Here is an 11,557-nt window from a genome sequence, read left to right on the forward strand (position 1 = left end):
TCAACTGACAAATGAGTTCGAGCATCACAAATATTGTTCTGAGGGAGTACCATTTCTGTGCACAACTTCCAGGCTCTTTCTTTCCCTCCTTGAAAATAGACTTTTGTTACTTTTCAGCCTTAAAGATTACAGAACAAGAGCTGGTAAGAAATTCTGAAAGCAGTTAGATAAATGTTTCGTGAGCTGAAGATCAATGGGAAGACTAGATGAAATCCTGTTTAGTTACCATGTAGAAAGACTTGGGCCTTGAATTTGAAGGCAAACTGAAAGTCCAATGCAAAAGGATGGTCAGACAAGTGCTGCTAATAAACACTTGCATTTAAAAACAAACAAAAACCAACCGTAGTGTACAATTAGGCTTGTAGTCTTATGAGCTGTCTTGAAACTTGCTTATCTCCTGTGCTGAAGTTAACTATCTGGCTTCCTAAGTGCTAACAGTCTTAGGATCTTGTGGTTGCCCAAGCTGTCACTGAAATACAAGTGAACTTGTTTCCTTTTTTTGCCCTCCTTGAGGGAATTTTTCTTTCCTAGTCATAAGAATAACATTTAAGCTACTGTGCAGGGTTCCTCTTTGCAAATAAATAGAGTTTGTACTGAAGGGAAGAGCTATCCTGAGCTCAGTGTAACATTTTCTACAGAAATAAGTAATTTTAAATATTTTATCAATGCATCTTGTTTTAAAAACTCTGCCTGGGGTGTGGGAGATCAGGTCTTTGAAAGTTCATGCTGTGAGGCTAAAGAGAGCACATTGAGCTATTTTGTAGGCTGGAAAATAGGGGAATGAATTGTACATGCTAGTCTTTAGGCAAGATGAAAGTGGTATTAGGCTATAATCTTAACGCTGCATCATTTGTCATTTGAAGATGAATTTTAGTCCTAGTCTGGATAGCTTACTTAAACCTCCCAATAATAATCTCTTCCTTTCTAGAAAGAAACTTTTTTTTTTTTTTATCAGGTGAAGTAAGCAGTCTTTGACCAGGGTGGCCTGTGCCTCATTCACAGCCAGTAATCACCTTCTTGTGTTCTTCCTGAGTATTTTTCCAAGAAAATGGTAGATAAGGAAGATGTTCATGCATTTTTTTTATGAACCCTTAGAAATGAAGAGTTCTAGCAAACAAGATGCTTCTCAAGTTTTATGATAACTTGGGGAGGTTTTGGGAGGACACGAATATGCTGGAAATGGTGTAATTTGGTCCCAACTGACTGTATTAGAGAAAATAACTAATGTAAAGCTGCCTGGGAGCATAGCAGATTATGCTGGGATGTTTGTTCCCATTAATTCTTTAACTTTGGTCTTGCTACCTACCTTTTTTCTCTCTCACAGCACCAGTCTTAATACTTTTAGCAGTGTGGCCCTGTTTTGTTGCTTTAAGGAAGTCTTAGAGCGTTCTGTAGCTTCAGTGGTACAGAGGAGTTTTTATGTGAACAGCAGTAGCAGAGTGAAGTCAATATTTCTTTCTTTGCTCGTATCTTTGAGATCATTCCTGCATTAAGGCATGAGAAGATCCATGTTGACTGCTTAACCACAAGCAACAGAAGCCTTTTTTTTTTTTTTTTTTTTTTTTTGTCCAGTAGCACTAGATTGGCTAAAATATAAATCTTGTTTGCACTTGGTTTTGTGTGGTAGGGATTTAACTGGTTAAAAATGAGAAATGTTTTCTGGGTCTCATGAATTAAGTTTAGCTCAACTTCCTTAGCGCCATAAAATGTGAAATACCTGCTTCTCCAGACATACGTGAAGGTCAGTATGTTTGCTTTGTTCCTGTGTCGCATCTGATAGGGAAGATAAACATCATTCAAAGTCCTGTGGCTTGAAGTGTGTGAACAGGTCTGGATAAGCCTCTGATCTTGTCCAAGTTGGCTCCATCTGTAGGGCAATGGTACAGGAATATTTTCTTGACGCCTTTTTCTGTCCTGCTCTGGCATAAAAAGAAATGTAAGTCACTTATGACTTATACCCAGAGACTTAAATAACTTGCTCTGTTTTCACTCTGTCAGCAATTGAAGCCGGTTTTCATGAAGGAAGTGGACAGTCACTTCACAGAGTTTGTGAACAGTTTGGTGGCAAAATCAGCATTCCTGGACTCCTCATCTTCAGCCTCCCTCTTCCCAGCTTCCTGCTCTGAGAAGGAGCTACATAAAGCCAAGTAAGTCAGTTCTAGGCTTGTTCTGTAATCATGTTGTTTCCTGAAATTCCTATTTGCGTTTTTCTTGAATGTTCTCCTTGTTTGCAGGTCCTTGAGAGCCCCTCCAGAACATGGGAAGATATTTACTGCGAGGAGGTCCCTCTTGGAGTGAGTAGTTCAGCTTCACCCTTCCCATTAAATTGACTGACTGAAAATACCCTTGATAACAAACAAGCTAGCCCTTACTTAGAGGTGCTCTACGTTCCATAGTGTTCAATCCCCCATGGACTAATCCACCTGAACTTCTCCATTTCTTTCTGAAACACCCAGCCTACAGCTTGCAGGCTTCCCCTAATGTAAATATACAATCCCTCAGTACCATTGGATAATGGCTAATTATTCTTTGTTTGAGGATAAACCAAAGAAGTGTCTGACATGCAGACTGGCTTTTAAATAGTGTTAATTGCAGTCTCTTGAATTGGAATGGTGATATCATGTTACCGTACTGTGAAATGCTTTGAAAGCAACTTACTGGAGGTGTGATCTGTTACGTGGACATTATGATAGCATTTGAATCTCTCCCTTAGTGAGCTGTTTGAAGTGAGTCACATCAGGACGATCTACCACATGTTCATCGCTCTTCTCATCGTCTTCATCCTCAGCACGCTTTTAGTAGACTTCATTGATGAAGGAAGGTAAGAGTGCTTTGAGAAGAGAACGGCCGGGGCTAGGAAGTGCTTGCTCCCAAGGAACCAGAGTTACACATAAACTGCAGAAAGGAGCAGGAAGGAATCCATCCTTGATCTTATTAGAAGGGGGTGTTCAGCTTGGTGTACTTCAAATATGCTGCAATCCCTGTCGAGGGGATATGGAAGTTTCAAATGAAATTACCTAGCCATTGGGGAAAACCTTACGGACAAGTGCTTTATTTCAATACCAGTAGTGAAACAGCAGCCTTCAGCTGCTTGCATTGATTGGAGGACAGTGTTTTTGAAGAAAATACTTTAAATATGTTAGCAGTCCTTTTTCTGTTTAGAAATGATAGTCCTGGAATGCTGTACTTGTGCTTAAAAATAGAACTTCGTTTATCTTGTGGAAGAATCTCAAGGATATTTGCACAGCCTCTGTTAAGACTGTTCTTTGAAGGTAGCCAGTTCGAAACAGGATTGTGAAAGACTGCTTTCCTCACGCTTGCTAGTTGCTTTAAATAGTATCTTTTTGGCAAGCTGTATCTCTTGTACACAAGTAGGATTACATGTTGATCTTGCTGATTATCTGGTCTTCAGTGTATAAAGCCAGAGCTGTGTCTTGATTATAATTATCTTGGTTGTCTAGGTATAAGAGCGGGCTCATACATTACTGAACATCATTTAGCTGATCCTCACTTAACAGCGGTATAGATTTTGGGAGAAAGTCAGCAATTACCTCTAAAATAGCTGAAGGGATGGGTTAGAATCATAGAATCATTTAGGCTGGAAAAGACCTCAGATCACCTGGTCCAACTGTTAGCCTAGTACTGCCAAGTCCACCATTAAAGCATGTCACTGGGCACTACATTTACAGGTTTTGGAGACCTCTAGAGATGGTGACTCAGGCTGCCCAGCGATGTAGTTGTGACAGTACTTCACAACCCTTCAGGAAATAAATTTTTTCCTAATATCCAACCTAAACCTCCCCTGATGCAACTTAAGGTCATTTCCTCTTGTATTATCTGTGATTACTTAATAAAAAAAAAAAAAAAAAAGAGCTAGATCTGATAATTGAGATCCACTTTGTAATGAGCCTAACAGATAAGAACAAGTTGTGTTGGTGTACTCTGCATTACCTGTTCCTCTGAGCTGGGTTTAGAACAGCTACTTATGTGTAAGAGTAAGCTCTAGTGACTCTGGGCTACAACTGAACCTCTGGGCCTTATGTGTAAGTTTGATTAATGAAATAAATTATTCGGTGTGCGTTGTTTGAACATGTTCGCATTGACCACCCATTTACTGTAAGCCTTTTGTGTGACTTCTAAAAATGACTCCATGTGAAATGTGTACAGTTCTCACAAAGCAGAATTAAATTAGGTTTGATTAGTGCTAGATGTCTATGGTGGCGTGTGGGGAGGGGAGCCTCTCTAGATGTTAAACTCCCTGGGAAGAACTGGTTCTTCATGGATTAGTGCTGTCCTATGAGTGTTCCCCAGAAGCTCTTTTGGACCCTGATTCAGCAGCGCATCGTTCAGTCACATGCTTGTTATTAACAGGGATGAGCTTGAGCATGCTCTCAAAGCACATTCTCATCTTAAAGATGAACTTAAGCCCTGTGGGATTTGAAGGTAAGCTGTTCCTGACAGCACTGATGGCATGTGTCCTTTAGCTTTTATCTGCTCTGCTGGTGGGTGGTCACTTACACCTACCACAGATAGCCCTCTTTTCTGAGCTGAAAACTGCCACAGTCACTTCTGCCTAGTCACTCAAATAATGGTGTTCAGACCTTTTGTGAAGGTCTTCAAATAATGATGATCTGACCTTTCACCACTTAGTGAAGTGGAAGTATTTCCTAATGAAACAATGGACTCTGAGTATTGTCTCTTCCCTTGTGCCTTTCAGGCTGGTCCTCGGATTTGATCTCCTGGTTTTCGTTTTTGGAAAGTTCCCAGTTGTCTTCTGTACTTGGCTGTGCATGTTCTGTGCCACGGTTGTCATTCCATACGGCCTTTTCTTCCACTGGGCCCAAGGTTACCGCAGCTCCTCCCATCGTGTAATACGCTCTCTCTTCTATGGGACGTTGTTCACGCTCTTCCAAACAGTTGGGCTTGGGTTTGGGCCGACCTATATTGCTCTATCATACGCCCTGCCTCCGGCTTCCCGATTTATTGTAATACTGGAACAGGTAGGTGCCTATCTACTACCTATGGCTCTGCTGACCCTTCTCTTCAAAATAATAAGGGTCCTTTTTTCTGATGGGGTTAAGTGTTTCTTTCATTCATTAAATTAAGCCAGGGCTGTGGATGGAGTTAGTCTTTGACTTAAACACTTTCATGTGGCAGGTCTAATGAGGAAAAACTACTGATAACAAACTCCTTGTTTTGATGTGGAAACCACTTTTTTATTTTACCCTAGGATTTTGCAGTTTTTTTTTTTTCTGAACATGCTTCAAGGCTGAAATTGTATTTCTAGTTGTCCTGTGGATGCTAAATGCCTAAAAGCAACTATAGGGACTTGTGCTGTAGCTCATCAGGAAGCTGTAACACTCCTCTTTTAAGTAACGGTACATAGTCAGCAAGTGATTCCTCTTCCTTTGTCTTGTAGACAGAACTTGGAAATGGAATCTTCTTTTTCTAGAGTGGTGGGAGGGATATGAGTTTGTGGAGGACTGCTTAAATGGGTTAATCCAAGGATGGTCAGTGATCAGTGTGTAGAAGAATTAAATTTGGACGAGCCTTCCTTTTGGTCCTTAACTTTAAAAAGAACGAAAAACCCTGCATGGCAGCTGCAGATCTATAGGTGGTACCATCATATTTCAGCCTTGTCGTTGTTGCTTTAGGACACTTAACTTTAACAGCACAGTTTCAGGACTTTGAAATGTACTGTCCTATTGAAAGGGATAGGGTTTTTTGCTTCCCTTTTACTAGCCAGAGTTTTTTGGTTAGCTGGCTAGTGGCTTACTGGTCTGATTTGGAATCCCTCTGTACACCATATACTACAGTCCTATGAACGTAAGTGAGATGTTTTGACTCTCCTGAGTCATGATTGTTGCAGCTTGTTTCTCCTTGCAGTGTTTTAAATTCCTGACAGTTAAACAGGCTTATGGGCAGAGGAAGCAGCTCTTTCCTGGTAGGAGTAAATTGGAGAGGAGCCAAGATGCTAAAGGTGTTGCCCTAAGATGCTGGATGCAATCTTTGTTGGGAAGTTAAAGTGAGTATTAAGGTGATGTTCTCTTAATATTACAGGTTCGTCTGGTTATGAAGGCTCATTCATTTGTCCGGGAAAATGTACCTCGAGTCCTGTCATCTGTAAAGGAGAAGTCTAGTGAGTAACTTGCCCTGCTTTTTGCTAACAACTGTGCATAACCAGCTCGTGTTTACCCTCCATTGCTCTGACACCCTGGTGGTGAGGCTCTGGGATGGTCTTGTGCATCATGACTTCAGTCTGAACCTTTTCATTTGGTATTAAACAATGAGCCAGACTATTCAGATTTGTCTTGCTTCAGCAGGACTCTATTTCTGTTTCTGTGATCAGTACGTAGAGGGTGCCTGCACATCCCCAGTTCAGTGTTCTAGTGAAATGACAGCAATTCCAGAAGAACATCCAAGAAGCTCTCTTGGTGATGTTTGCCAGAGCTGAACATGAACCCCTGTTTTGATGCTGGCCTTATAGTTCTCTTTTCCGTAGGAGAAAAGGAAACGTGATATCCAGGTGTTAGCACTGTACTGCCTGTTAGCCATCCTGACCTATTAGCTGTGCTTCACGAGGATAATTCCTTCTGATATGTCTAGTTTGCTTTATCCCCTGGGAATCCCCTACCCTTAGTTCTAGTCTGGTCTTTTTTGAGGTGATGAGAGCTGTATGTTGGGAGAGGGTACTGGGGAAATGAACCCTTCGTTAAGCAACAAGATTGAAGAGCTTTTTCTGTTCTCCTCCTCTAGGCTCAGTACCTATTCCCCGAATTTCTCAATACCTGTACTTCCTCTTTGCTCCCACCCTCATCTATAGAGACAACTATCCCAGGTAATGTGAGCAGCACTAGTAGAATGTTAAAGTAGTCTAAGAACTGAAGCCAACATTCCCTGGATACTATCTATTAAGTTAATGAATTAGATCTTTTCTAAAGATGTGGTTAAATCTTTAACCTGGGAAAGACAGGATGTGGTTATGGAAACTCCACTAATAATATTTTTTTAATTTGACAGTTCTAGTTTTTCTTTGGGAAGTGCACAGGACATGAAACAGATGAGCTTGTTACTGAATATTGTTGTATGCAGTTCCTGCAGCAGGCTTGTGCATTGCTTCATGCGATGTTCATAGAAAGCCCTACCTCTGAGTTTGAGGAGGGCAAACCAGGGGCAAAGCCTTTGGAACTAGGAACTCACCAACTTTTCTGTACTTTGTGATGAACTTTGGTAGTGTCAGGTCAGCAGTTTTGTGACTACCAGGCAGATCACCACCTCCTGTGTAATTGCGTAATGCTGCCCTCAAGATCCTTTCCCATTTATGGGGTTGCTGTAGTTGTCCTGCTGTGGTTGAACATGAGGAACCAGCAATTTGGTCCAGGCACCTCTTGTTGAATGGCAAGAGATTAAGAACCTTGAATTCTAAAAAGTCTTTTTCAGAAAATAGATCAGGAAAATAAGTAATTGAAAGGAGGATTTTGCTGAAGACCTATTTAGATGTGACACTTCTTTTTTCTAGGAATCCCATGGTAAGATGGGGCTACGTAGCTACCAAGTTTGCACAGGTGAGTAATACAGCTTTCTGAAGAATGGATTTTCAGAGGTCATGTAAAATGTGTTGCTAAACACTTATCCCCTGGGCACTAAGTTGCTTCACTGTGTTGTGGGTTTACTGGAACAGAATACTTATGGATTAAAAAAAAAAAAAAAAAAAAAGATAATGATGTTGTACTAATAATTGTCAGAAATAAATAATCCTTGCTGAAACAAGCCTCTAGAATTATTTTCTTGAGCAAGCAGACTCCCTTCTATACAAACAAAGCTGTGTGTGTAGGGGGAGCAATATCCATGCTCTGTCCCTCTTTCTTCATACTGACGATGCATTGTAATGCACTGGCACAGCAACTGGTCTGCAGATATTCAAACCAATTTTGAAATAAGAGGCCTGAAGTTCAGTGCTTATTTGAGCTGAAGTCTGACCTGATCTTCGCTTCAGTGTCAAAGGAGAACCTGTCTGGGCTGTGAGCTTCAGTAGCTTCTTGTGGATTTGTTTCCAAGTAATGGCTTTGTATGACTGGAACTTTAACACAATGCATTCCTGTTTTTTTCTTAAACAAAAAATCGTAGGCCTTCGGCTGCTCACTCTCACAAAAGAATGACAAAGCACACACGTGGTTTACAGGAGTGTTTAAAGCAGTGGCATTTTGACTTCAACTTTCAGAGCAGGGATTTGTAAGCTGGGGAAGAGCTGAGGTAGTTTGGCTTTTACTATCTCCTTTGGAATAAGACAGTAAGTTTTAATACTAGATATAATTACAGCATGTATTTTTCAATTATTTCTAGACTTGTCCTGGACTTAGATCACAAAGCACTTTGCCCACTTACTTTGGCATTGACATAAGTCTTCTGTGTCATGATATCTGAGTTGATAGGACAAGTAGAAACTTGCAACTTCTGTAGTAGCAAAGACTAGTAGAAAAGCTGATTATTTTTTTCCTTCCTGGCTGTGAACACATTCCAGAAATGGTTGCTGCTTCACTTTTTGACTAGACCCTTACGGAAGCTCATTAGTAGCATAGTAAAATTATACTTGTGCTGGCAGCTGCTGTTCCTCTGTTCCTGTCTTCTAGAGCTGTGAAGTGGTAATGTCTTAATTGTGCATTTCTCTTAAAATCGCTCTTCTGTTTCAGGTGCTTGGTTCACTTTTTTATGCCTACTACATCTTCGTGAGACTCTGCATTCCTCAGTTTCGCAATAGTAGCCAAGAAACCTTTAATTTACGAGGGCTGGTACTCTGCATCTTCAACTCCATTCTGCCAGGTAAGACCTGGATCTATAAGTAACTATCTTTATGGGAGAGACAGAAGGGAGGGGAACTGCTTGATACAAGCTATATTTACAATGGGCAAAGATGCACAAAGGAGGTCTTGTGAGGAAACTTCAGTGTTAAACTTCAGAATTGAGAGCACAAAATAAAAGTTTGGTTTTTGAATCAAGTCTTCAAGGCCAGATTCTAGGCCCCCTTGCCGTCTGAAATAAGAAACCAATATGGTTTTACTTTTTTGTAGGTGGCATAAAGCTTGTGTCAGTGTCTATCAGAACAATTCTGACTGTGTTACATGTTCCAACATGTAGCTGAGTGAGAATACTACAAAATCAATCTCACTCTGTCTTGCTTCTAGGTGTACTTATTCTTTTCCTGGTCTTCTTTGCCTTCCTTCACTGTTGGCTTAATGCATTTGCTGAGATGTTGCGCTTTGCAGATAGGATGTTCTACAAGGTAAGAAGCAGGAGTTACTGTTTATAAAGCATGCGTTATAAAGCTTCTAAACCAGATGCTTTTGTCATGGAAAGGAAAAAGAAGGAAAACAGAAGCTTTTTCTTAATGAAGCAACTACAGGATTTTGCTTGTTTTATTCTGTTAGGGCTCAAAGTCATTGCTGTACTTGAGAACAGTTTGTAGTTTTACTTGGAATTCTGAATGATTTGTGGGGCAATACATCTTCCCTTTGCATGAACAGATCCACCCACCAGGCATACCTAATAGCTCTGTTAGCATTTTTTCTTTCATCATTTCAACCACTGCAGATTTAGACAAAACCAAATCTTGATAAACAGAGGAAAATGTTCAAAGTCCAATGGAATGTATTATTTCATGGTGCAAACTGTTATATTGCCTTGGTATTATTTCAATCAACATTTCTTCTTAATATCCTAAAATAGATTTGTAGAATGGGTTGTGCTGAATTAGATTTAATACTCTTTCAACTGTGCTTTCAGGACTGGTGGAACTCCACATCCTATGCAAACTACTACCGAACCTGGAACGTGGTAGTACACGACTGGCTCTATTACTACGCATACAGGGACTTCCTTTGGGTAAGTTACAAGACAGTGCTTTTTTCCAGATGCCCCATCACTGTCTATTGAGAAGCATGCAACAGATTTGCCTCTGCTGGTTTTGGGTAGCCGCTGTACTAGTTAGAGTATCTGTTGCTCACTTCCAAGTCCATTTTGTGCACAAAACATGGATCCGAAGCCTGGTCTCTATTTGGAATGTTGTGATTGACTCAACAGTCTGAACTCATGTTCTATTTTGATGAGCTTTTGATGAGTCGTGCATGGGCTCAATCTGAGAACTCACGTAGGAGACTGGAAATGTCTTAAGAAAAAATTCTAAGGTGTTCTCTAAAGAATTTGCCATTTTATGTATGTCACTCTGCAAAAGAAGGCCCCTTTGGCTGAGGCTGCTTAAAAAAATAATAAATTGAAACAACAAAACTAAAATAGCGGAACAGATTATAACACTTGGTATTCTTCTGTCTTTCAGTTCTTTGGTAAGAAGTTCAGAGCAGCAGCTATGCTGTCTGTCTTCTCAGTATCGGCTGCTGTGCACGAGTATGTTCTGAGCATCTGCTTCGGCTTCTTCTATCCAGTTCTCTTCTGCCTGTTTATGTGCTTTGGAAGTAAGTTCCCAGGAGAGAGTATGTTAATAGGCTGTGGCATCACTGATGTATGGAACTGTTTCTTCTCCAAGAGTCTGCAATTGTGGGTCCAAACCTTGTAAATGGCTTTGTGCAGCTAAACTTGGGACTTAAACAAGCAAGATATGGATGGGGAGGAAGAGACTGTGTATGATGCATACTACTGTTCATGTCACACCATACATATTCAGTAGCACTGCTTCCTTTTTTGCAAAGTCTTAGTTCTGCATGTCAGCAGGTTGGAAGCCTTCTTCCTTTCAAGCTGTAGTGTAAGACAAGTATTATTTTGCTACTGCAGCAAGGAAGAGCACACAAGTGAGGGCTCTTGGATTTTATTTTTGATTTTGAGCTAGAATAAGTTAGAGGGCTTCAGAACTCTAGGCCACCTCTGCCAGTGTGTTTTGGTCACATACATAACAAATCGGTATTGATCCCCAGGCAGAGAGGCATACAGCTGTGCTAGCTTGCTAGTGAACTTCTTGGAAGTAAAGGTCAGAATCTAGTCCTAGTATTTGCTTTAATGCAGTGCATAATCAGATTTTTGTGCATTACACCAGTGTTAAGGAACAGCCCTGTTCTGGGGATGAAGTGGTGAGGAAGGGGAGTATCCACTGGTATCAGCTGGTTTCCAAGTGATTTTCAGCCGCTTTTCTTGTTTCACCTCTTCCCAGTGGTCTTCAACTTCATTCTTAACGACCGTCGGAAGGGGCCCATCTGGAATGTGATCATGTGGACGTCCCTCTTCCTGGGCCAAGGTGTCATCATCTGCCTGTATAGCCAGGAGTGGTATGCCCGCCAGTATTGCCCTCTGGAAAATGTGAGTGACTGACCCTGCCCTGTGGGATAATTGACCGTATGAGCAGCTTGTTTTTATTGCTTTGGGACAGGGCAGGAATTAAATGGCACAAGCCTTTCTGACAGTCTGCTCTATTAGTTTATTAAGAGGTATTTAGTCTAAAACCCGTAGAATCTCAGAAAGCTCTTCTTAACAAAAGTGCTTTCCTTAGTACTCTTTGCTGACAGTGAAACTGAGGGTGTTTTTCCCACATCTGAGAGGACATAAGGTGCTACTT

At 40.9% G+C, this 11,557-nt stretch overlaps 1 protein-coding gene across 3 annotated transcripts in view; it reads left to right on the forward strand.

The window, feature by feature from the left end:
- Nucleotides 1-11,557, forward strand: part of SOAT1 (sterol O-acyltransferase 1) — a 28,705-nt gene that overhangs the window by 13,050 nt on the left and 4,098 nt on the right. For all 3 annotated transcript variants that reach the window (XM_084290697.1, XM_084290696.1, XM_084290698.1), the window contains exons 4-15: nucleotides 1,999-2,147; nucleotides 2,235-2,294; nucleotides 2,714-2,821; nucleotides 4,718-5,000; nucleotides 6,061-6,139; nucleotides 6,757-6,838; nucleotides 7,520-7,565; nucleotides 8,691-8,820; nucleotides 9,183-9,280; nucleotides 9,781-9,879; nucleotides 10,331-10,466; nucleotides 11,156-11,301. In XM_084290697.1, coding sequence (XP_084146823.1) covers nucleotides 1,999-2,147; nucleotides 2,235-2,294; nucleotides 2,714-2,821; nucleotides 4,718-5,000; nucleotides 6,061-6,139; nucleotides 6,757-6,838; nucleotides 7,520-7,565; nucleotides 8,691-8,820; nucleotides 9,183-9,280; nucleotides 9,781-9,879; nucleotides 10,331-10,466; nucleotides 11,156-11,301 — 1,416 coding nt within the window. The remainder of the gene's footprint in view (nucleotides 1-1,998; nucleotides 2,148-2,234; nucleotides 2,295-2,713; nucleotides 2,822-4,717; nucleotides 5,001-6,060; nucleotides 6,140-6,756; nucleotides 6,839-7,519; nucleotides 7,566-8,690; nucleotides 8,821-9,182; nucleotides 9,281-9,780; nucleotides 9,880-10,330; nucleotides 10,467-11,155; nucleotides 11,302-11,557) is intronic.

Source organism: Netta rufina (genome assembly GCF_964035555.1).
Source record: "Netta rufina genome assembly, chromosome: 8".
NCBI lineage: Eukaryota > Metazoa > Chordata > Aves > Anseriformes > Anatidae > Netta > Netta rufina.